At 41.0% G+C, this 25257-nt stretch overlaps 4 protein-coding genes across 6 annotated transcripts; 2 read left to right on the top strand and 2 right to left on the bottom strand.

Annotated features, from left to right (window-relative positions):
* Window positions 1-1212: 1212 nt before the first annotated feature.
* Window positions 1213-14635, bottom strand: hmgxb3 (HMG box domain containing 3). Its single transcript, XM_039813053.1, has 21 exons — window positions 14438-14635; window positions 13730-13882; window positions 13434-13608; window positions 12181-12690; window positions 11915-12022; window positions 11061-11195; window positions 10675-10916; window positions 10545-10548; window positions 10215-10308; window positions 9917-9999; window positions 9677-9784; window positions 9400-9540; window positions 8921-9228; window positions 8676-8803; window positions 7228-7359; window positions 6897-7081; window positions 6454-6676; window positions 3764-3897; window positions 3096-3215; window positions 2713-2922; window positions 1213-2266 (listed from the first exon to the last, which is right to left on the bottom strand). The coding sequence occupies exons 2-21, from the start codon at window positions 13867-13869 to the stop codon at window positions 1667-1669; spliced, it is 3780 nt and encodes a 1259-aa protein (XP_039668987.1). The 5' UTR covers window positions 13870-13882; window positions 14438-14635; the 3' UTR covers window positions 1213-1666.
* LOC120567311 (SLC35A4 upstream open reading frame protein) lies at window positions 14433-16222 on the top strand. 3 transcript variants are annotated; one of them, XM_039814255.1, is made up of 3 exons: window positions 14433-14515; window positions 15251-15349; window positions 15572-16222. In XM_039814255.1, the coding sequence occupies exons 1-3, from the start codon at window positions 14513-14515 to the stop codon at window positions 15767-15769; spliced, it is 300 nt and encodes a 99-aa protein (XP_039670189.1). In that variant the 5' UTR covers window positions 14433-14512; the 3' UTR covers window positions 15770-16222. The 3 variants fall into 3 exon arrangements, with proteins under 3 accessions (XP_039670189.1, XP_039670187.1, XP_039670186.1); XM_039814253.1 differs by lacking the exon at window positions 14433-14515 and adding an exon at window positions 14719-14839; XM_039814252.1 differs by lacking the exon at window positions 14433-14515 and adding an exon at window positions 14871-14978.
* A 90-nt stretch (window positions 16223-16312) lies between these two features.
* Window positions 16313-17751, top strand: slc35a4 (solute carrier family 35 member A4). The gene has a single exon (XM_039814250.1). It carries the CDS (start codon window positions 16349-16351, stop codon window positions 17324-17326), a length of 978 nt encoding a protein of 325 aa, XP_039670184.1. The 5' UTR covers window positions 16313-16348; the 3' UTR covers window positions 17327-17751.
* Window positions 17736-23306, bottom strand: LOC120567307 (kinesin-like protein klp-20). Its single transcript, XM_039814249.1, has 17 exons — window positions 23235-23306; window positions 23085-23143; window positions 22950-23000; window positions 22706-22834; window positions 22557-22634; window positions 22382-22470; window positions 22185-22295; window positions 21317-21445; window positions 20579-20715; window positions 20290-20501; window positions 20120-20185; window positions 19907-20018; window positions 19703-19827; window positions 19422-19541; window positions 19069-19236; window positions 18002-18152; window positions 17736-17879 (listed from the first exon to the last, which is right to left on the bottom strand). The coding sequence occupies exons 1-17, from the start codon at window positions 23299-23301 to the stop codon at window positions 17806-17808; spliced, it is 1878 nt and encodes a 625-aa protein (XP_039670183.1). The 5' UTR covers window positions 23302-23306; the 3' UTR covers window positions 17736-17805.
* Window positions 23307-25257: the final 1951 nt, after the last annotated feature.

Below are 25257 nucleotides of genomic sequence, written 5' to 3'. Positions count from 1 at the left end.
AATTCTGAGAGCTTTGCATAAGAAAAACAAAAACACAAATTAGAAATGGTGTGATGTTAAAAATGGGTTCCTCTTACAGGACGTCTAACTCTGGATAACTATCACATTAATGACGTTTGAAGCCCTTTGTCGTGATGATATTAATGATATTAATTCTGGCGGATAGCTTCATCATTGTTAAAATCACAGAAATATTGCTCCATATTATACTCCATGTGATAGCGCAAGTGCATTAGTAATGCTATACTGGACAATTATTTTCATTAATTATTGTATATTAACTTTTATGACCGATTTTAAAGAAGTTGACCAGAGCTGCAAAACATTAACTCATTAACTTCATTATCATCATTAACTTCTTTATATTTAGTTGTTACATCAGCAGTTTCTTTTACAGGACTTAATTGTTGTAATATTTTGTATATCTACATAATATGCTGCTGTGATGTCTTCTGACCAACAGGTGTCCCTATTGAACACTTGAAGTCTTGACAAATGAACCCATATTCAATCACAGGGACATCCTCAACTCTTCATGAAAGTCTTATTAGCAATCAATCAACAAATACACATTTAGCATGACTTTTCAAAAGCAAACAGTCCAAAAGGCAAAAAGTGGCAGGGGAGAGGTGTAAAAAGATAAAGCAGAAAGTTCTCTGCACACAAAAGGGAAATAAATACAACATACTATTCATGGTTAAATATATACATTTAGGCTTAAATTAGCGGAGTTATTAAAAATCCTGTTTACAGTCTTTCAGTCACAGGAAATATCACCTTCAAGCACACTTTCACTTTTAAGTCTTGGCACCCTATTGGTAAAAAACACTGACTTTTGACTTTTATTAACTCTCACACTCACGTTTACTGTAATTACAGATGGTTAACATTTTGACCTTGTACCCTGTAATTTCTTCTTTTAGTATATTCACAGTTAAAGCTATAGTGCATAGTTTCTGTCGCCCCTATGAGGAATTCTAAGTAATGACAACAAAACTGTCGGTGCGTCCACATGATACAAGCCTTACGTGATCGCACACGCGCCCCCACCCCTCCTCCACGCAGTTGCTAGTAGCCAAGGAGGACACGGAGAATGCATGATTGAAACATGATGGACTCTTCAGAAGAGGTAATTATCGTCACTCGAGTTTCTGCGCGGGAAAGTCTTCGGATGCCACAATCTTCTGAACATAGCCATACTGAGAAATACAGAGAGAGTTGTGTGGAGCTGATAGTCTTAATTAGCTTTGTAGCAACTCATTTGTCAATGCCTTGAATGTAACGGACGTTTATTAATATCAAAAAGTTACGCACTAAAGCTTTATCACTACTGATTATTTTTCTCACTACCTACAATAAGCTCAATTTTCAGCAAAAACTTAACCCACTTTATCATTATTCAGCCTATTTCATCACATCAGTAAAACAAAGTACAGCTGAGTAAATGATCTGATGTAGAAGCTAGTCTAAGAGTAAAGTACTCTTGTCTGCAACACTGAATTGAGGATAGCACCATGTCCAAATTATCGGATCCTTCTGGTAGCACTTGGCGTCTCTCCTCATGGCTGTCCCTCTGATCATCTGCATTTCTGTTTATTTGCATGCAGCCATCTCTACATTCAGTCCATCCCTCTGCCTACATGTTAAATGTCCATCCTGAACATTTCTATTCAGGAAGCACAACCTCATAGGACTCTGTCCCTCCCTCTTGTGTCTGTCCCTCCACCCCACTTCCTTCATCTTCCTCTTTCTCTGTGTTGATCTGCGCCACTCCCAGTCGGTACAAAGCATCCCTGATCACTACCTCCCCAGGTTGGCAGGCATTCACCACTTGGTTGATCTGCTGGCTCACAATGTCTCTGCTGGTGAGGAAATCTACCAGACGGTTGTAAAGGTAGTAACAAGCTGTGTTGTTGAAAACCACAGGTTGCCGGCGTGCACGGCTTACTGAGTAACAGTCCTCCAAGTTCTCTGCAGAGTCATTCTCAGCTTGTTCCGTCTGCTCTTTCTGTTCTGCCCCCTCGTCATCCTCCCCTTCCTGCTCTTTCTCCAGCTCAGCCATCAGGCTGACGTAGGGCTCCAGATCTCTGCAGAGGGCCATTGAGTGGTGCTCTGAAGGAAGAGCAGGAGGCTCCTGGGCTACTTCAGGAGGATGAACCAGCCAGCAACAAGGTGATTTGGTGATGGGGTGGACCTGCTGGTTCTCTGCTACCAGTGACAGGTCAGGGCTGTACGGCTGGTCTTGTAGCTCAGCACATGACACAAACTAAAGAACAAAGGGGAGAGGTTGTGTTAGACAGCAACACACTTTGAGCCTTTATAAAAGAAACATGTATGTATACAGTTTTCTTGATATAAATACGTACAGTAGATGTACTGTATTACAGGCTTAATCTCTAATTTAGTATTCTGCAAACAAAAGGCTAAAGCTAAGCCAAGCACTAAAATTCAGAGATTAGCCTAAAACCTGCTTTTACAGCTGAATTGACATGTCTAATAAGCACTGAAGTTTCTACCATTTTTTTTAAGAAATACAGAAAATTCCAAATGTTCCACTTTGAAGTCACTCTTCACTCATATGTGTGAATATAGCTGTCATTTCGACAGTCAAAAAATACTGATCGGGCCCTGATTTATTTATTTTTTTTTAAATTTCAACCAGCACATGTGAGTTCCCTTAATAGATAATTTGATTGAATTTCAATCACTTACCTCTGGCTTTTCGAAAGGGTCAGAGAAGCAGCCTTGATTCCTTCCCCACATCTGGGTTGCCTGTTCTGGGTACTGCATGTCTGCACAGAGCGCCACTTTACGGGCGCAGTCACTAACATAGACTGGGGGCCAGTAGCGGGAGGACAGGAGCAGGTCTACGTGGTCTCGAGCTGTCTCTCCTCTCACCAAGTACTTAGAGCCGCACACCACCTGGACACAGGTATAGGAGAGAAATGGATGCGTAACAATAAAAACCCTTTCAAAAGTCTTAACAAATACACAGGGGATATTTGAGTTTCAATTTTCACTGTGCTTATGTAACATTTATCCGTTTTTCATATGAGACTGATTTTTGAAGAGAATGACAGGGCTGCTGTTTTTACCTTGTGGGGGCAGACCGTGGACAGCTTGCCAGCGGTGAGGTGTGGAGGGGGCTGTGGGGCCGTGGGGAGGCCACCATGGACAAGTGTGTACAAGGAGATCAGGGAGGCCAGCAGCTCATTCTAACACAGAGAGAGAGACAGAAAGGATGCTTTCATTTAAGCAAACTCCCTCACAGATAGGATTCCCCCAGAGTAAGCATAGATACGATGAACTCAAACACAAAGTAATAAGGAAACCATCTTTCAACTATATTCAACCTCCCATTACAGCAAGAAAACCAACTTACTGACATACCCTTGAGCAAGACACTAAAGTTTTACCAGCCCTAGAGTGTGGGGAGATTTCCTGTTTTTTAGGCCAAGAATTTATCACATGATTAGTTTATTTGGCCAAACAGTAACACTCATATTCTAGCGAGTATTTTAGGGTCAACATGTTTACTTCCAGTCATTACCATAAAACAGCAAAAACATGTGAGCATAATAAGCACATTTGTTTCTCCCACACTCTCTTTCTCTCTCTCACACACACACACACACACACACACACACACACACACACACACACACACACACACACACACACACACACACACACACACACACACACACACACACACACACACACACACACACACACACACACACACACACACACACACACACACCTTAGTGGAGCCTGGGGTGATGCTCGCCCCACAGCGGTCCAGTATAGTTCTCAGCTCATCCTCACTGTGATCTTCAATCTTGTCGAGTCTCAGCTGACCATCATGAATGAGACGCACCAAAACGGATGGATCTCCTAAAACAGATGATGAAAACCATTCTCTCAAAAATGTGCTCTCCTTAAGCCACTGTGACCAAAATAGATTAATAGATAGAATGGAATTAATTTGTATAAAAATGATTACTCAGAAATTATTATATAATGTAAATCTGTACTTTTTTACATGACATTTGCATCATCATGATGTTATGAGATCAGTCTAGGTCTTTTATGAGGGTGGGTGTGGTTAGCCTTTTGATGGGGTCAGTACTGACACGTCACATGGGGGGGGTGTGGTGTTGTTGATCTGATTAACCCAGCCATTGCAGGTGTGTGGAAGATTCATTCAGGAAGCTAAAAAAGGAGAAGCTGGAGGCTTCAAGCGGCAAGATACACGAGAGCTGCAAACCACACGCTGAAAGAAAGACACTTTTTGAAAGACTGTTTTGTTTTACCCACAACACGACTTTTTGTAAACACACCTTTTAAAACCTGAACTACAACACGGAGAGCAGGCTCGCCTAGTCAAAGCAGAGGTCGCTCCCAACGGCATGGACACCAATGCCAGCAGCCATCTTTCGACCGCGAACTGAAATAGTGACTGGGTGAGTCAGTTAACACAGCACAACCCCTCTAGAAGTAGGAAAGCTATACACTCATCCAGGCAAGCTCAGGTCTCATTCTCACGTTAAACGCAACACGCAGGGAGAGCAGACAATATAAAGGCTTTGACACACCAACCCGACGGCCAACCTTCGGCAGAAAAGGCAGTCGGACTTCCCGAGTTGGTCCAAAAAGTGCCTCGGAACACACCGAAGCGACGCAGAATGAGCGTACGTTCTGCGTCTCCGTAACAGCAGGCGGCGCTAATCTGTATTGTCGGCCAAAATTTAAAACCGGCAGCTGATTGGACAAACGCGTCATGTGTGTCTGGCTTCTCTGGAATTTCAAAGCCAGACCATCATGGCGGCTCCTTCGGAATACGTGTTTCTGAAAACACTTTAAGCGAAAAATAGGCCATGCAGTTGCTGAATCTGTCTTCATTTCAGATCAACAAAGGTCAGTTTAAAAGATTTTCGTCAGATTTTGAGAGACTCTAGTCACGCTCATTCTGCTCGCTATTTCCGGGTTAGCACTCCACCAATCAGATTGGTCACTGAGTCCGACTGCCCGCCTTCCGATTCAACATGTCAAATCGGCCCAAATGAAGATCGACGGCTCCTCCGACTGACGATGGCTAGGAACACACCGAACAGACTCAAGTCACTGACCTCGCCAGACTATCCGACGGCCGGCAATCGGGTTGGTGTGTCAGGACCTTAAGTAATGTTATGAGCTAGGTCAGCCTTTAGTAGTTGTTTTTTCCTTTGTTTTTACGAGCCCAGGTTAGCTTAGCATTGTAACAATTGGGAGCCATTGTCCGGGATATGAATGTCCGCGTGTGTTATTCAGGTTAGGGTTAATCAGGAGTTGTTTGTTTTGTGGCACTATTTTGAACCGTAGCATTGTGGTAAGTGGGTGTGAGTGTGGCCTATTGTTTAGGCTTTTGAAATGGTGTTTGGCTGGCTTTGTTGTTAGACTTTGGCTGTAATGTGATTGGGTTTTGCTGATTAGCTTGTGGATATTGAACATTTTGGATGGTTGCTTGTGCTTTTCAGCAAATCAATATTGTTGTTGCCATTTGGATAACATTGGTTCACATAGCCTGTCTACACATTGTTGTATCCCCACCTTTGGTGATTCAAGCACTGATAGTTGAACATGGGAGAATTTGAGCCAAAGAAGTTTCTTAAAACTGTAGTAACCCGTGCACGGGTGGTTAAGCTTGATAGACAGGAACTGTGGAAAGTCATTGAGTATTTGGAGTTAGAGGTTTCAGAGGAGGCTAAGAAGCCAGAACTCATGTTGAGTATTTTGGTTAGCTCTACTCCTGCGCTCTTACTTAGGCAGAGAGATTGTGAACGAGCACATGAGCGTCAACAGAAAGAACAAGAACGACAGGAAAAAGAGAGCGAAGCTCACTTTAGATAATAGGCGTCAGGAACAACAAGAATTTTTTATATCCATAATTAATTCCCTCTGGTGCCAAGGTTTGACCCTGAGAAAGTTGAGCTATTTTTTTAGATGTTTGCGATTGGCCTAAAGAGGAATGGGTAACTCTGATTGAAGGGTCCCTAACAGGCAAATCTCAGGAAACTTATGTTGCTCTAGACCTCGCTGAGGTTGCTGATTATGGTACAGTGCGAGGAACACATTACTGCAGCTGTCTGTGGGCACCCAGAGCAGTATAGCACCTCATTATTTGGACAGAGATCGGATGAAAAAGGAGCTTTCTTTGGGAAATGTATGGGGAAGTTGGACTATCTGGTAAGTTCTGAAATGATGTGTCTGTGGTTGTGTTTATGGAACAGCTACAATGTTAACACAGCCCTGATCGATCCAAACTCCAGAAAACAAGCATATCATGATGGAAACTAAACTTTTCTCCCTTATTTCAGACAAAAAATTATGTAACTACTGAAGATTTCCCAATCACAGGATTAAGGCATGTAAAAAGATGAAATGCCGCAGATGTTTAAAAGAATCAAGTACCTGAGGGCTGCTGTGTGTGTGACAGGACCTTGTCCTTCTCGGTGTTGATGACGGTGGGACTCCTCATCAATGGGGGAATGAAGGGAGCGATGATAGAAGCATCCACCCATGTGATAGGGATGTCAGTGGGGAAAGTTGCTTGCTCGATAGCCTCACTTTCCATGGTCAGCCAGAAGCCATCCACGTTCACCTCATCTGAGACTGAACACTTAGGCCAGGTAAACTGTCAACAGTATCAAATGTGTGTAAGCATGTGGAGAGGACACTACAGTATGCAGCATGTAGGCACACACACCTAACATCTTTACAAGATTACTTTCTTTATGTTTTATGTGGAAGACATACTGTATGATACCGTCATTGCTAAACAGCTCTCAGTATGTTGTCATGACTCTAACTTGGGCTTTAATTTGTTGACAAATTTTCTTGCATTAATCTCTCACCTCCACATTCTTTAGCTCCAGGACGTTGCTTGTGTATCGCTGTGCAATCTCCAGTTTGGGAGCAACACCACAAATGCCGCAGATCATGTCGTTATAATCGCGCACTGTCAGACACTCAAATGCCCAGTAGCCATTCAGGAGAAGCTCTTGAATTCGAGATAACTCCTCTGGACTCAAAGCATGCGCTGATGCAAAACAAGACGACATAATGAAAATCATAGAAAACATACTGTAAAAGGCAGAAGATACAAGATTGCAAATGTTAAAAATGCTAGACAAAATTAAACACAGTTGCAGAATTCATGTATGTAGAGTTAAATCCAGTGTTTACCAGGGTGATTGGGGGTGTGGTCTAGTATGGTCCTTGCTACCTGATAGGGGGGTTGGCCCAGTTTGATACTGGACCTGATCTTCAGGAATAGGTCGATACTAACAAGCAGTCTGTTGCCTATGTTGAACAAACCTGTCACAAAAAGAATTAAGATTTCAATTCACAGCTGAAAAAAGGCAACAAAAAAAAACAGTATGAAAAGCTGCAGCCAATATTGACTTACTGTTTCTTATACTAAGCCACAGAACATTCATATATATATATATATATATATATAATAAAAGCAGTGTTTCCTCTATGTTTTTGGCCCACCATGGCAAAATTTCTGCCACCACGGTATCAGAAATAGGGCTGTACAACATTTTTTGTTGCAGTTGCCTTTTAAATTATCCTGCCGCTCACATTGCATTGTTGTTCGGACAGACCTGCCCCCACTGCTAAAACAAATCCATAAGGAAACACTGTAAAAGCAGTTTTTGCATTAATTTTGCATTTTGAGATCATAATAATAACAAATGGGTCTGGGCAAAGGAGTTGAAAATGTATGACAAGTGAAAACTGCAATAAAAAAGGGGACCAGTACCATTTACTGGAATATTATCATATGGTATGCAAACATAATTAACAGTTGTGCTGCCCCCTTTTGGCCGATCAGCAAAATACTGATTGTAGTTGATTAAAAGTCTAGTCAGAAACAGTTTTGTAAATTGTGTCTCTCATACAATCACCCTGAATAAATGCAGAAGCATCCACCTTGAAGTAGGCCTGCACGAGAAATTGTTATAAAATCGCGATCTCGATTCACCCCTGTTCACGATTTAATATATAAATGACTTTGATTTTGTTTTTATTTTTTTATTGAAAGCATTTGACATTGACATGTTTTAATTATGTAAAGACATGTTCAAGGAGTTCAGATAGAGCCATATTTAATTCAATGTGTTATATGTCACTATTTTTGGTACTGTACTTAAATGGCCACTATGTACCACTGTGTATAACTGTGTTATTCATTGAAGCCTCTATGTTTACAGGCTTGTGGTGATGCACAATGTGCTACAGGTGCCAAAAAAAAATCTATGTTTGGTACTGCCAATTTCTTTTGTTTTGTCATGGTTCATGTGTGCAATAAACATTACACTTCGTGAGAAAAAAAATCGTGGCAGAGAATCGTGATCATATTTTTCCCCGACTCGTGCAGGCCTACCTTGAAGCAATCAGTGTATTTTATTTTTTTAAATTATGAAACAGAAGAGATACCCATGATTCCTAGAAGTACATCCATAATTTGATCTGTTGTGTTTGAGAGATTCTGAACAAATACAGAGTCGCTTCTGACACGATGGAGGACAACGAACCAAGAGTAAAGACAATCTGTGAGGCTTCAGTTCTGGATGCTTGATAAAAAAGTAGATGAACAATATTTTTTCGTCAGCGGTGCCGTTTACCTGGATGCAGGTCAGTGAAGCTGTGCAGAGCCAGACACTGAACGTTGAGACACACCTTGAGCTGAAGAGTGGCTGTCTGGATCAGTGTCTCAGTAAGCAGCCAGCAGTCCTCTTGTCCTGCAATGGTACTAGGATGTACAAGCACACACGTAAGAAGATACGTTAGGAAATCAACACGACATGCTGGTATTGACGTACTAAAACAAGAAGCAGATTAGATAGGATACAGAAACCCATCTTCTTACCTCTGACTTCCTTTGAAGAGAGGGTAGTTACACAGACCACAGTGAGTAGCTGCTGATTCATAGAACTGAGGCCACCCGGACTCTACCAGCGTCTCAGCCTCTACGCCGTCCTCGTGCTCCTGGCCAGTTGGTTGAACCAAGACGATCTGGAGACTATTGAGCTCCTGGATGAGGGTCAACGTTTCCTGAAGTTCAGTCTCGCTCTCGGGAATCTGAAGGGAACGGTGCAGTAACTGCAGGGTATTTTGGCGCTGGATGTCCTTCTGAGCAGGACTCAGGGCCTGGTACGGGTCGAGCAGAGTCCCAGACTGAGAAAGGAAAATAAATGTCCAGTTTTGAGGGGAGAGGTTGGCTTCAACAATCACTTAAATGAAGGGGAGTCATTAAATACAAATAACAGAAAATCGAGATTTAGGGATCCAAGGTTATGAGATACAGCTGGAAACACAAACCTACATTTGGAAGAATTAAGCTTTTACCTTTGCTCTCTTGGCGTTCTTCTGGGTCAGCTCACAGCCACATTTAGGGCAAACTGCAGGTTTGTGTCTGTTCTTATACATATAGTCACAGGACGGGTTCTTACACCGACCCCTTCCTCGTGCTGTAGACAATCCCAAATCCTAAAACAAAACGCAAGAATGATCCACAAATCAAAAAATCTGAATATCTAGAAAAGAAAATTAGATTAGAAAGTAACATTTAGTGTAATTTAATTTAAAAAAGGCTAAATTGCACAAAGAATAGTAGTATACTGACAAAGCTGGAAACGGTGTGTTGTTTGAAAGGCACGACAGACAGGATATTCACTCTCCTATCAACCAATGAAGACACAGCCTGGCTTCCATCTGCTGGGACAGAAGAATCCTACGGAAAAATGTGCAGAGGAGTTAGGATATAATCTGCATCGTTGCTGTTTGTATTTGTGTGTCTGTTTCTAAGTGTCTGTGTGTGTCTGTTTCTAAGTGTGTGTGTGTGTGTGTGTGTGTGTTTGTTAACCTGCTTGACTGCGGTTGTCGGGCCCGTCTGGCCGAGCTGCTTTAAAGTGCTAGGTTTGAGACCCGTGAAACTCTCTCGAGGCACTGTGGTTAGACAACGACCACATCAGTTGAAAGCAGTGACCTCAGAAAGTGCAGTCACTTATATACACATATCCCTTCCTCTCTGTACAATAAAATGTATTTATGCCAATAATAAGCATTGACTGAACATACAATAAAACTGTATCCAAACTACTAACTGAAAGATTACATTTAATAAGATTAAAAATTAATAAAATTAAAATAATGCACAGTACCAGTGGATGATTTATTGTTGTTTGCAGTCTGAAACTTTCCTTTGTCAGGGTGAACAGTTCTGATCTGGAACAAAGGCTGGCCTAGAAACACAAACTTATGTTAAAATCTTAATTGATTACCCGATTTAACTACCTTGCTGTATGTTTACAGCTGCAATAACAACACACACAGGTGTCATAATACTTCTGTTCCATTCATATTTTTGGGTTAACAAAAGGTTAACAATCCCACTTTTATACAGTTCAGCATTTCAAATAAACAACAACAATAAGTAACTATTTATCACGCATATAGCAAGCCAGAGTTATATACCTACTGCACTTAAGCACCAATCTGCAAATGGTGTACAGCACAGTTTTCACACAACGGTTACAGTCCACATGGTCAACACGCTAAAGTTTCCATGTAGCAAACAGAACATACTTGAAAAACTGGCATTAAAACTTCATGGGTACTCACTTTGTTAGTTCCTGCTCCTTGGTGCTGCTGCCCTCTGGTGGCTTTCCAGCTGGAACTGCACACTGCTTTCTGGAGTACTGTTTAACTTGCCCTTTTTTGCTCCCAGTGGCATTTGTTTTACGGACATCAGAATTCCCCTCCTGAGCAGGATGAGGTGTGGGTTGGCAGCTTGCATTCGTCTTGGTTTCAGCTTTCTGTGGCAATTTATTGGACACGGCTACTTTCTCTTGTGTCTTCTTTGCCTAATTTATAAATGCACCCAAAATTCAAAATTAACTGACCTGAACCGCAGGTCATAACTGGAGAATGAATCGTTCGTACTCGTGGGTGTTCATATAAGATTGAACATCCCAAACGGTTATATGCAGATATTGCTTGACACTTACAGCAGGTATCCATTTTCCACCCAAGTGGCTCCCACATTCAGGGCACGTTGGTGGCTTGTGGCGGGTGACATACACAAATGAACATCCAGGATTTAGACACCTCCCACGACCTCTCCGGGTGTATGTCTTCACAGACTGCACAAAAAGAGAAAACATGGAGGTTCATGTCTCTCCCCCCAATCATCTTAAATCTAAATAATGATATTCCTAAATATCATTTTCTGTGTGCAGACTCTGTGCTTGCCAATTTCAGTATTGACATTAGGGTTGCAAAATTCTGGGAATTTTCAAAGTTGGAAACTTTCCATGGGAATTAACAGGAATAAACAGGAATTAATGGGAATAAACTGGATATTTTTAATATTGCTTTGTTATAATACTGTTAGTCTATAACAAGGAACTTAAATGTTTGGGGTTTTTTTTTTTTTTTTTTTGGGAGATTAAAAAAGATTCACAGTATGTAAATGTAGTTACTTTTCCCATGTGATTGCAGTAGACATACAATAATTTTTTTAAATCAAAAAATATGAATCGATTTTTTGAATTCTATGAATCGGGTTTGAACCGGTAGAGCTTGAATCGCGATTTGAATGTTAATCGATTTTTTTTTGTGTGTGTTAATTGTATAGCCCACTAACCGTAGTAAATCAAAATTGGAATGTTTCCAAAATTGCCCAGCTAAACTGTCCATGGAAAGCAATATTAAAAATATCAAGTTTATTCCTGTTAATTCTCGTTAATTCCCATGAAAGTTTCCGAAAATTTACCAAAAATTTCTGCCCCTTTGCAACCCTAATTTTTATTTTTATTTTATTTTAACATTAGTTAGGTGGATGAACAATGTGGGTAATTACCATTTTATAGGAAGGAGTGGCACTTTGTTCTATGCTGGCTCCTACAGAGACCATCATCACTGGGCCCACAGAGCTGACACCTGGCAAAGACTTGGGCTCTAGCAGGTTCTGAAGTGATAGACAAATCATTTCACTGCATTAGTTAAATGCCTTTTGGTGATTAAAATGGTCAAGCAATAATAATATAATAACAATAAAAATATAATAACTAATAATATTGACTAATTCTCATTCTTCTTACTGGTAGAAGGACATTTGATTCTCACCTGGGTGGGTATGATGGCAACCACCTGTGTAGTTTCCCCCTGTATCTTCTGTACCATCGCCCCATAACCACTACCAGCAACTCTAGTCTCCTTTCCTTTCAGTGTCACTCCATTTGCTGTAAGGCCAGCAGAGCCCTGTGAGACATGGGTGTCTGTGGAGGCCGGGGCTATGCATAAGACAGAGGAGGAGGAGGAGGAAGGAGGGATTCCTCGGGGGACCGTGAGATTAGACGCCACAGTTGTTTCCTCTGCCATGTCTTCGACAACAATGGGCAGCTCAGAGAGCTCCACCTCACCGGCCAAACCAAGAGGTGTGAACTGGGGCTCTTGGGTGAGAGAGATGGAAGGCAGGCCTCTCTCCACTGGAGTGTCCAGAGACTCCACACTCATCTCTGGCTGAGAGCATTCCAGCTGCTGATTTGAGGAGCAGCCTTTAGACAAGAGAAAGTAACTGGCTCTGGGGAGGATTTTGCGGAAGCCTGGCAGGTCTCTGGAGGGGGTGAGAGACGACTGAGGAAAAAGCACAGTCACAAATATTGTTCATGGCTATCTGTCAAGACAAAGCAGGAAAAAGCTGCTCCATCTCTGCTGTGGTAATTGATGCTAATGGGTTACTTCATTCAGACTTTCTCTTTAATAAATCCAATTGACTACATGAGTGCTCTGCAGTGCATAATCATAAAGAAGGAGTCTGATATACTCAACAGCCTATACCAAATCAAGCACTCGATCATGGGCAAACCTTTTAAAAAGATTGCCTAGGGTTGTCTGGTTGGCACTATCATTAATTTACTGCTGCAGGTTTTACTGACACAACAGAATATACATTACTATCCCTGCAGGCATCAGAATGTATTAAACAGTAATAGTCATGTAACTTCTGACTTGTTTATCATAGTATGTTCCGTTTGTCATAGACTTTTCTGCAACTCATTTTGCACTTTTTGCTCATTTAGGTGATCGATGGCCCTTAAACTGTTTAAAGTTAGTTGCGTATCAGCTGAGCTTTACTTGGCATGAACCATGATTCAGATTCTCCTAAAAACAAGTGAACATCATTGAACTGCAAAGAAGCAGTACAGGTATTCTGACCATGGAAAGATATCTAAATAAACATTTCCCACACCTTCAAATTACTTTCAGAACAGTTGTTCTGATGTTATGAGAAGGTTTTATTTGTGAAATAAAAGGCTCCATGGATGCTCAGATGCACTGGTTTGTTTATAATAAAAAAAGTTGAGGATGCAGCTTACTGTGTCTATGCCCTCCTTCTCAGACTTGGCCTTCTCCAGATAGTAGGCTTTCTCAGCTACGCTGAGCCTTTTCCAGCTTTCACTGATTCTCTTGTTGATCTCTGACTGTGGTAGATTAGGAATTTCCTGTTGCATAATCTGATGAACATCAAAGTAGTATAGCAGGTAGGCAGACCTAAGACACAGACAAACAGATGGACTCCATGTCAATGGGGGAGACATTTTTAGAGGCTGGTATTCTGTTTAAGACAGGGCATAATTAGTGTCATGATATTTTTTTTTGCTATGTACATTACCTAGGTTTCTTAGGTTTTTCAACACTGTCTTCTTGAGCTTTGCTCTTCCTCTTTTTTTGGGTGGTCACCTCCATTTGGCTGTAGTAGCTCTCCACCTCCTCAGTCACTTTCACAACCTCAAACACCTCCACTTTCTCCATGATCTCCAAAGATCTAGGGCGAACATGAAAAATAGTATGAGCTTAGTTGGTTGTTCATGTTTGAACCTTGGTGAAGGTAGAGTTTATTGTTGTATCAGGCTGCATCAGTTGAGCCAAATTTAGGTTTACTAAATATATATTGCTTTGCATAATACTATGCTTTTGACAACCTAGACGATACAAAGTTTCAACGGACACGAATTGCTTAGCGTCACTCCTCTACGACATCACTGGGTTTCTGAAGTTTATTATAGCTCAGTAGGTGGCTATATCTCAGCTGATGAGATGCAAATAGGAGTACTTCGTCTAATAAAAGCCACAGAAAGTAGGATAGAGTGACTACGGGCTGCCACTTCATGCAGAGAGAATATAGCACTATAGTGTCATAATCAAATAAATATCATGGAAACTTGTCATGCATAGGGCTCTTATGGAGACTAATAAAGTGTTAACACGTTAAAAGCTCTGGTCCTTTTCCTGCTTTAAAAGTAGGTTTACTGGCGTGTGCTTATACTGCCTGCACAGTCAGTGAGTTATCCAATGAAATGCCTTCTTATTGAAGCCTTACCTACGATGGCCCGATGCTCTACAAACTGCTCTAAACAACCTTTAGTAGTCCCCGAAAAAGTCAGGCATTGTGCCGATGGTAAGTAATGCTGAAAGCTGCCTATACTTCATATTAAATCAAGGATTTGCGATGCATACATGTCTGTAAAGTAACGTTAGCTCCGTTTCTCGTCGACTTGTAAAAAAAAAACATGGCGGTTTGTTGCTATGGTCCTAAACCAATCAAATGTACGAATAAACAAGTATGGACCAATCACGGGAGACGTGTTTGACACGTTAAAGTAACGCGTGCGTCCCAAACACAACTCAGACCAAAGTAGTTGAGCCGAAGCAAAAGTAAGCTGTCCCAGGCTTGTGAGCCGATCACTGATTATCCCACTGAGCAAACATGGCGGATGACAAGGTGAGTGAGTTAACTGTGCTCTGGCTTTAAATGTGTAATAATTCAACATTAATGTCTCGTGTTTCGTCAGATGACAGCCACTGCTAGAGGAGGAGGACAAAAAATCGGTTCCTCTCAGCAGAAATTGGCCGTAAAATTAGTTACGTTACCGGGCCGATGATCGCTTGTAAATTAACTGAATCGATTATTGAACCATTAAGTTGTGTTGCTATTAGCTAGCTAACGTTAACAGTTAACCAGCTAACTTAGAGAAAATTAGCTGTTTTGTTACAGAAGCTCTTCATGGGAAATTCTGTCAGTAACTGTAACTTTAGGCTGTTGTACAGCAACTTTAGCTACCCTCAGTTACATTAACGTCGGAATTGGTAACGTTACACAGTTTCAAAATATAATGTGATGCTTTTGTTTCAGGATCCTCTGAAACGGTTGAAAGATCTGACGCAGCTCAAAAATCAGTTGGAGGAAATCCAGAGGCGAGTAGAGAACGAAGTTTCTGTAGGAATCCCTCCGGTAAGTTGTTAAAGCTGGCCCTGATACCAAACTCTTTCTTAAATGTCCTCTTATTATAATTTTGTGTTGTTATATTGTTGACAACATATGTGATGTTTTTATTGTGATGAATATGTTCTGCTTGTACTGTAAATGTGTTGAATTTTATTCACACATCTGTTTGTCCTTTTTCTGTGCTGCAACTATGCTGAAAATTCTGCTGTTATTTTCTTGTTCTTGTAGGGAGGCTCAGTGTTGGGATCTCCATTTCTGAAGGGCTTCCTGGCCGGCTATGTGGTGGCCAAGCTACGCTCCTCTGCTTTCCTGGGAGTGCTGCTGGGAACAATCACTGGCATATACGCAGCACAGAACTATCAAGTGCCCAACATCGAAAGGACCATGAAAGAGTATATGAACAGCTTGAAAAAAGGAAAGAAATAACGTGGCCTGACTGCTAGGCTTGTCAGGGACATAACGGGCACAAGAGAAAGTAATACTGTTGCAGCTGCTGGCTCGTCAGTGGCTTGTGACGGATCCGACTTAAAGAGTTCTGTTTCGACTGGACTATGGATGTCATGATATAACTGGAATTTCATTGGGGACTCAAACTAAAGGACTTACATTTTTATTTGCATTTTTGTTTCGGGTTAAATACTGCCTTGTTTTATTTACGCTTGTATCCGTTTGATGTCAACACGAAATGGAAGACTTTGTGCCAACAAGGTTTTAATGTTTGGTCCATCAGATTTTATAATTTGTCTGCTGCCTGGAGCAGGTATCTAAGCATGGTACTTTTTGAATTCGTTGTGTGTAAAATGCAAATGTCTCCTACACACTATTTATTTCTTTCAAATTACATACAGAGAATAGTGCATCTAAATATTTTATAATATACATTTAAATGGTTGAGATTTATTTATTATTTCTTTTTGAAAAATAGCCAGAAAGGGAAAGTGTGTTTGCGCTATAACTAGTATTCAAATTTGTTGGAACTTAATTGTTTATTTTGCTTAATTGAGGATGATTGTGATCCAGAATGTGGGACCCAGTTCCCTAGTAAGGATTAGGAGACTATGGACGAAAAGGATTCTGTGGGGTGTCCTCTTTGGGCTGATGGTCCTTATCTATGGCTCTCATGCACCGCTCATCACTCTCACCAAGGTAGATGGTCAAGTCCCTTTCAACCCCTCATCATGTGTTGTCATGATTGAGTTATCCAAACTCTTGATTTCTGTGGCGACTCTTGTTCTAACAGGGGGTACATCCGCCTTACGTGCTCCTCCACCTCTAGGCCGCGTGGCCCCCTATGCAGTCCCTGCCGTACTCTACGCCTTCAACAACAACCTGGTAGTTCTCATGCAGGCCTACATGGACCCAAGCTCATACCAAGTCCTTTCTAACCTGAAAATTGCCTCCACGGCCCTGCTGTACTCCCTCTGCCTAGGCAAGAGGCTCCGGCCTTCTCAGTGGTTAGCTCTGGGGCTCCTCATGGGTGCAGGGGTGTGCCACAGCTACAGCAGCCTGGATCTAGGGGACCGTGAGAGGGCTGAAGCTGAGGAAGGTCCCAGGCTTTATATCACAGCTTGGGGGCTTTTCCTTGTGCTGGTGTACTGCTGTGTTTCAGGGCTGGCAGCAGTTTATACAGAGAGGGTGCTGAAGAGCCAGAAGCTGCCCCTCAGCTTGCAGAATTTCTACCTCTATGGGTTTGGTGTGGCCATCAACGGGCTCTCATCGTTCTCCTTTGTAGCAGGCGAAAAGAGCTTTCTGGAGGGTTACTCTGGGGTGGTTTGGGCCATTATAGCAGGGCAGGCAGCTAACGGACTCCTGATGTCTGTGGTGCTCAAGCACGGCAGTGGAATCACTAGACTGTTTGTCATTTCCTGCTCCATGCTGGTTAATGCTCTGTTGTCTTGGGCCATCTTAGGGCTGCAGCTCACACCGATTTTCCTCCTATCTGTGTCTATGATTGGACTGGCAGCTTACCTTTACTACAGATAGTAAATAACTGAACCACAAGGCCCTTTGAACTCATTACAGTCTACCTGTTCTTCTGTTTCCTAGTTTCTTTTTGGTTTTTTTGATGTAATTTCTTTTCTGCCTTATCTATCTGCCTTAGGAAATCCAGAATCCAACATATTTTGATTTGTAACCGTATTATGTGTAAACATTTATGTCAGCGGAAGCCTAATTTGACAATTTACATAATATTTTAGAATTTAATATATAATTATGTTACACTGATGCAAGTTAATTCTAATAATAATGCAAATCAGGATTAGTTATATCTTGACTTCAACATTTCTGAAGACTGCTGCTATTGTCGTTTTGTTTTGTATTTCATTCTCTGCCAAGAACAATGTCCAAGATAATGTCAGTGTTGTAAAGTGTGTTAATAATTAGCAATAAATTGACAAAACATTTTATTTTTCATGATTTACATTACTGATTAATAATTCATAAGCATATTTCTGTCATATTTATTGTTGTTGGGATAACAGTTCAGCCGTAGGATCACCTCGCACAGCTAGAGTATCCTTTAACTCTCCCAGTGCTGTAAAATAAAAAAGATTTGTGAATGCTGGTGGGAGAAAGAATCACATCTGGCATTTTTCCCACATTTTACTTCAGAGGTGAAGAGAAAGTTCTATCTATAATATAGGAACATACACTGACCTTTACGGAGTTGTTTGTTGTCAGCCTGCAGCTCCTGGTTGTGGGCCGACAGGTAGACGGCATCCTGCACAGCCTCCAGCAGCACACATCTGTATCTGCCCTCTGACATCCTCCTCTGCTCCTCGCTTACCTGACGGAACGCTCTGAACACCTGGAGAGCAGTGGACACCGAACAACTGTGATGCAGGAAAAACATGCTTCTTTATCTAAACATTTTAGAATATCTTTGTACAAGTACGACATTCCAGATTGCAACCTTCAGATAAAAATAGAAATACAAAATAAGTTTTTTTTTTTTTTTAAAAGAAGGAAAAAAGTACAAATTGGTAACAATAGCAATAAGGTGAACATTGTATCACACAGCTGTAGTTCTACTGAACAGTCTGATGTAAATATAATAAAGTGGCTTGTTTTCTATAATTTTGTATGTTTTTATTAACCTTTTTGCATCTGTTAAAAATACTTTTGTTTTGATTTTGCGTAGAATCCCTGATATGAGGTGTTAACCTGCCAAAACAGAAATTGCTCTAAAAACTTTTATCAAAGTTTAAATGTGTTCCTTAAGTACTAAAATGCCCTCCCTTAAAGGTCCCTTATCATGCTCATTTTCAGGTTCATACTTGTACTGTATATTGGGTTTCTACTATAACATGTTTGCATGCATTAAAAAAATATTTCCAATCATCGTACATTTCCAAAACATGGAAGGTGTGTAGCTGCTGCCTCTGCTGCTACCTCCCAACTGACTTATGAGACTTGTCAATCTCTCTTAAATAATTTGGGAGCTAAATGAGTCAAATAATATGTGCATTATGATTAATTATATTATTAATTATATTAATTAAAATTTTGTTCTCATCATTGTCTTAGAATGATGTCCTACAAAATTTTTATTAATATAATGAGACCATGAGACCAAAAATTACACTCTTAGCGGTTTTATACATAGCAGCACATGCAAACACATGTATGTCCTACATACATACTATTGGTAAAAGAGACTATTAAAACTAGTAACAAACTAATGAAATACAAATGTAACGTTATTTTAATCAGTGTTCTCCCACCTGCAGGCTCTCTTCTCTCAGACAGTGCAGCTCTGTTTGATGTTTATGATATTGATTCTGCAGGTCTCTCTCAGCCTGCTGGGCCTCAGCGCGCAGGGCCTCTATCTGCATCACCAGGACCCGCCTCTCTCTGGTCAGCACCAGCAGCTCTCTCTCGGGGCCTTCTGTCTAGCAGAGCAATGGATGAAACCATAAAAAATGCAAGGGAATAACAGAATTAAGTTGCAAATGCAGTAGTTCCCAATGCCCACCATAAATCCAGCCTTGCATTAATTTAAACTGACTCAGCATCCTCAGCTAAGATAGATCACAACCTGAATAATGTTAAACAACAGTGTATCTCATTATCTCACCGGTAGCTGTTCCTGTGCCAAGTCTCTCTCCATCTTCTCCACCTCCTCCTGAATTAATCTCCTGTGGTCCTCCTTAAGTTGCCTCCTCTGCTCCTGTGCTTTGCTGTATTCCAGCTGAGACTTAAATTGGCAAAATAAACATCTTGAGTGTGGGTTGCTCACTCACACACACATAAATCTTGTTTCTATGGTTAATGGGGTATTCACAAAGACTTGTAAACACGTTTTACAGTCAGATGTACAGGCGTGCAATATCATATTTAATAGATAGAGTGCATTACTTGTTGACAGAGGTCAGATTTCTCAGTAGTAGCCCCGTTCTTCAGTGTCTCCTCTCTGAGAGCCTCTCTCAGCTGCTGGATTCTTGCTACTCTCTCCTGCACTTTCTCCACGTTCCCTTTACCTTCTGTGGATATGAGAAACACACACACACAATATCATTGATGTGCCTATATATAAACACATTTCCCATCACAGCAAGTTACCTCTGATATGTTCTTCCATTTCTTGTTTCAGTTGGGCTTGTAAATATTTCATTGTGCCTGTATCCTCTCTGTGATCACTGCTGTGCAAATTGGTATTTGGGGTCCGACAACTCTGCCAAATCGATGCAACACATTTCATTATGTTAGGAACACACATACTCTGTTATCATTTTGTTAAACTTGTGTGGAAATGTAAATAATTTAGGAAGGAACCTGTGTTATGCCTTTTATCTTCTTTGAGTCTTCCCTCCTCTTCTCCCAACACAGATTTTTCACAATCTGTTGGAGAGATCACAGAATGCATTTCAGCTATGAACTCATTTAGTCCCGACAGAAGATGATGAGAAAGCACTGTTTCGTCATAGGCCTATTTATTGAATTACCTGCAGGTTTTGGGTCAGCTCTGCTAGCCTGAAGGTGTTGTGAACATCACTTTCCCCCTGTGACATCATCGCGGTTCTTAGATCCGCAATGTCATCTCGGATCTTTTGCTCAGTTGCCCTTGGACACCAGCGATTAACAGTGGCCTTAGTTACCAAATTTCTCGCTTTCTGAGCCAAAGCTAAAGCAGAGGGGGTCTCGTCATCTAGAAGACCTGATGGATAAAGACAGTCATTTCTATGCTCAAAGAATGATCGGTAAGTTGGTGTGGCTGGTCCGAGGACCACTTACCTCGAGGGTGGATACAGTAGATGAGGGCCGTCCTGCTGTTTCCAGTTAATGCATCATTTAGGAGGAAAGGGAGGATCGTGTTACTTGTTGTGGCTTCACATTGGGTTTGCTCCACAACCTTCACCAGTGGGCTGACTCTGGAAAGTGTTTGTGGTAGAAATTTATGAGACATGAAGGAATTTATGATGTGTGCATTGTCATGGTTGGTATTTTAAGAGGCCGGAGTCCTTCACACTTGGCATGCTTTATGTAAGGAGGCTCTGGGTGTTTGGAGGTAAAAGATAACCTTGAAGATGTTCCCAACTCCCATGATATACATGATACACATTGTTATGCCTGGCAGACGATCGTGCAAGACTAACAAATAATAACTTGATTAATATTCCTTTTTCACAGCAGACATTTTGACTTGTCATACATTAACGTTGGCTTTGTTCTATTCATGTGTCCCAGTAAGACAGCCAGCATGCACAATCACCTTGAAACTGAAGCAGCTAAATGGAATTCAGCCATCATATATTTAATTATTTACACCAGTGTCTATTGTTTCAATAGCATACTGAACAACTTTTTTTTAAAGCATTTCCTCCTCCAGCATAACTTGCTTTGTCACTTTCTTGCAATTCATTAATTCACCAAGAAAATCCCCAATTTACAGTTCACAGATCCACAGTATCAGTTTTAGCTCCTCCGGCCAATGCAATAGATAGCTCACTGTATGTGAGTAATATGACTGACCCTCTGAGGTCAGTCCGGCTGGCTCCTCCTGCCAGTCTGAACAGCTGCAGTTTGCTGCGGCAGACCTCAGACTCCACCTCTTCTGGATGAAGTTTCTGCTCAACAGCGACAGAGAACAGGGAACTACACCTAAGGGAAGCACACATCACGAACATGTAGAGACAATAACAAGTTCATTCATTAATAAATCTCAGGACAGGGCAAGTTGAATGACAATTTGTGCAACAACCTGATGAGGAAACTTATTTAGATAAATCTGCTCCGTGACAATCCAATCACTTAACACAAGACACTTACTCTAGCTTGATTGTGTAATTAATCCATTCAAAGTAATTCAGTTAATGGATTATATAGACCACATGTGTCAAACCCAAGGCCCGCGGGCCAAATCCGGCCCCTCGCAAGTTTTGATCTGGCCCACTTACCAATTTAGGTTCACAATAGATTTGGGCCCGCCTAGTTATGCGCAGAAACCAAAAAGACGGGAAACTCTTTTCAAACTGTAATTATGCGACACTCAAAGCAGAATTTGGCAGATTTGCCGACTTTGAGATTCAGGAATTCCCACAGAAGCAGAGAGTTTTCATATTTAGGCTGTGAAACAGGTTGCTGTAAAAATATGTAATCATTGTTTTGCTTGATTTGCAAAACTCTATGATGGCTAAGGAACTTTTTTTAGGGCTTCATGTCGACATAACTGTAAGTGAGAAAGCTATATGAAACATGCAATAATACAGTCAAATATGTTTTACTTTGATTAAATAAAAGCATGTCAATAAACTAATACAAACATACTCTAGTGTGGCCCTTATTGAAGTTGAGTTTGACACCCCTGATATAGACAGAGGTTATTTGACCTGTGCTTTACCTGCTGGAAATGGAGTCTGCATTGGCCTTCAGTCTCTCGCCGCATGTTTCATACAGAGCATAGGCTTCTTCTGCTGAACACACACACACCTCACTTAAACCTCCTACGAGACTGAAAAAAAAAGACAAAGACAAAAATTTGGTTTACACTGCAGTTAAATGTACAAGTGGGGTGTAAGTCTCATCAGCTGCACTCACCTTCCAAGGATGTCATGTGCCACAAGTTTTAGAGTTTGTCTGTCTGCGTTGGGGCTCAGGAGATCCACAGCACTGCCATCTGGATAAAACTGACATTGACAAACATCAGAAGTTATCTTGCACTATATCGAGATTGATATGATTTATGGTGATGCTATTAAATATAAGGACAAACCTGAAGGTACGACACAGAGATGAACAACTCCTCTTTCCCAGCTTGCGACAACATATGACTAAACAGATCTGCCAAGACCTAAGACAAGATGAATGGTGAGAAAACATAAACTCTGCCAAAATTAAGTGTAGTTTTGTTTCGAGCTCCACCTGTTTGATGATATTGTGGTCAATCAGAGTGCTTATCTTCTCTGAGGAGGCTCCACATATCAGCAGCGCTCCATTATAACCACTGGATATTGACCCAGTGAGAGGCTGCAGAAGCTCAGGGTGGAAACTCTGCAGATTTATATTCAGACTTTTAGTTTCCAGACATGCCAGAAATGTGGTGACGGAGAGCTGTAAAGAGGCTAAGTGAAATACAGCTCAGTAACATTGGTGTAAATCAGGTCACCTGTATGTTGTCAACAGTCACAACTTGGTCAAAGGGGAAGGACTTTGCTTCCTAAGTGGAAAAGACATGACAATAGTGAGAGGTTTCAAAAAACAAATAGCTGAATGTTGGTTGAAGGAAATTCAAATGCTTTACCTCATCCTTTCCAGATTTGTAGTCCACGCCATGTCCTTCTTCATCAATAACTACACAGTCTTTCCCCAAATACACAAACAACATTTAAACACAAAACCCCAACAACATCATAGCAAATTTACAGATTTTACATGTTTGTCCTTGCTTTACCTGGCTTTTCAGTAAGTACAACTCCCACTCTCACTGTTTCAGCTCCCTCACACAACTGGAGAAACATGGAAATTCACACAAACAAGCCAGTCTTAATTCTCCTATTTTTTCTCCATCTTTACACACTAATAATAAGGTACTTACAGGTGCGTTCATGTTCACAGTGGCCATCCCATAAGTATGTGTAGCACAGCCACTGGGTTACCTGGATTTCATTACACTGTACTGAAATATTAATGAATCAGAATCTACTTTCACTCGTCTGGGTGATCAGGGTGCAGTTACCAAGATGGACAGAAATGTCGCAACTGAGGGTATCTATGAGCAGTAATAATTATGAAATAAGTAACGTCAAACATCTTTATTATGTCATATTGGAATATGGATCAGACTGATAACATTAGTAACAAGCATAAATGTATGTGATCAGTTTAAATCATGTAGATATACAAAATAATGAAATTAAAGAAGTAATTAAAGGTTATTAATGGTTTAATCATGTATAATGCTTTATAGATCAGGTATAGAGCATTAATACAAGCAAATTATGGGTTGCCAGGTTGTGAAAATCCCTTTGCCTTGTGGTAACAGTGCAGTTGGTAATTGATTAATAAATGCACACTAAGTTGTCAACAAAATGATTTTGGTGCAGATCCTCTGGGAAAGTAAGTAGTCAAATGGGATTCTTCACAATCTGTTAACCCAAAAGCTATTATAATGGCTTATAACTGATATATCAGTTTTGCACATAAGTATATTGGCCAATAATAAAGCTATTAGTTAAACCCTTTATAAATGATACCTTATTAGACAGCCTGTTCTCATTAACCATAGTTCGAAAAGCTACGAAAAGTTAAGCACTGTAATTCGTGTTTTTTTGGCTGTGTGCACCACATTGACTGCTGCTGTAAAGAACGCGGCTGGCGGTAGGTGGTCGGGGAGGATGGGTGGGCGTTAACATAGGATACAGGACTTATAGACTTACAAGCCGGGGAGCGGAGTTCGCTACCCGGGGAAGACATAATCTTTCATCTGGGAAATGCGTTTTCCTTGGGAGTGTTTTAATGCAAACCACAATCTTTTCCTGAACTTAACTAGTCGTGTTGGTGCCTAAACTTAACTTTTGTCGCAGGCTCGCAGCATAACACTCAGTTTTTCTTGCCTAAATTTAACCGTAATCTCATGGTAAACAACGAGCTACAAACTCATTTTCATCAAAATGATTCGTCCTCCAACCTGGAGAAATAACATTGGTCTCTACGAGCAGCCGGCGGTGAGACGGCAGTAAGATGAGTGGTTAGGGACCGTCTACAAATAGGCTACAACACCGAAAAGAGATACAACAAAAATATGTATTAATTAAATTATTAAATAAGGTAGTGTCCCCAAACTTACCTCAATTATAACTTGTCTCCTGCTAGTTGTACTACAGCACTTACTTTAAAAAAAAAAATCATATTCATAATTTTGGTAAATAGTTTTTGCCAAATTTTTTTTATATTTTAATCATTAAAAAGAGTGGTGTCTCTTACCTCACTAACTTACCTCACAGATAATTAGTCTTCTGCTGGTTTTACTACAGCACTCACTTTTTAAAAATAAGCATATGCATAATTTTGGGGAATATTTTTTGCTAAAAAAATTTAATGGGTTTAGTTTTTTTTCTCAGTTGACCCCAGGGGGGCTCCGTAGCACAGTCACCTATTCTAGGGTAAGACCAACAACTACCGATAACATGACAGAGCACCCCGACTGGCAGCTCGCGGTCCTCTGTACCCAGCGTACCCAACCTATTCTCGGGTAATTAGACCACCAACTACCGCTGACCCGTTCACCACGACCGGCATGTCGCGGTGCTCTACCCATCGCACAGTCACCTATTCTCAGGTAACTGTACCACCAACTACCGCTGACCTGACGTAGCACAATGCAGAGCATCGTAGTTGGCGGCATGAAGCTCTGCTCGGCTTAAACAGCTAGAAACTGCTGCTCTGTAGCACAGAGCTTTGTAGCCCATGTCACG

Source organism: Perca fluviatilis, chromosome 10, assembly GCF_010015445.1.
Source record: "Perca fluviatilis chromosome 10, GENO_Pfluv_1.0, whole genome shotgun sequence".
Lineage (NCBI taxonomy): Eukaryota > Metazoa > Chordata > Actinopteri > Perciformes > Percidae > Perca > Perca fluviatilis.
Note: the sequence above shows the minus strand (reverse complement) of the source record. Positions and strands in the feature narration are given on the sequence as shown.

Coding starts and splice junctions, on each gene's coding strand:
- LOC120567311 (XM_039814252.1), top strand. CDS start 14,910: ATGACAGCCACTGCTAGAGGAGGAGGACAAAAAATCGGTTCCTCTCAG. Junction 14,979..15,250: donor AGAAATTGGCCGTAAAATTA/GTTACGTTACCG, acceptor CTTTTGTTTCAG/GATCCTCTGAAACGGTTGAA. Junction 15,350..15,571: donor TTTCTGTAGGAATCCCTCCG/GTAAGTTGTTAA, acceptor TTGTTCTTGTAG/GGAGGCTCAGTGTTGGGATC.
- LOC120567307 (XM_039814249.1), bottom strand. CDS start 23,301: ATGTTTCTCCAGTTGTGTGAGGGAGCTGAAACAGTGAGAGTGGGAGTT. Junction 23,001..23,084: donor ACAAATCTGGAAAGGATGAG/GTAAAGCATTTG, acceptor TTTTCCACTTAG/GAAGCAAAGTCCTTCCCCTT. Junction 20,019..20,119: donor AGATAAAAGGCATAACACAG/GTTCCTTCCTAA, acceptor TCGATTTGGCAG/AGTTGTCGGACCCCAAATAC.
- hmgxb3 (XM_039813053.1), bottom strand. CDS start 13,869: ATGGAGAAAGTGGAGGTGTTTGAGGTTGTGAAAGTGACTGAGGAGGTG. Junction 13,609..13,729: donor GAAAAACCTAAGAAACCTAG/GTAATGTACATA, acceptor TCTGTGTCTTAG/GTCTGCCTACCTGCTATACT. Junction 11,196..11,914: donor CCACTCCTTCCTATAAAATG/GTAATTACCCAC, acceptor CTTTTTGTGCAG/TCTGTGAAGACATACACCCG.
- slc35a4 (XM_039814250.1), top strand. CDS start 16,349: ATGATTGTGATCCAGAATGTGGGACCCAGTTCCCTAGTAAGGATTAGG.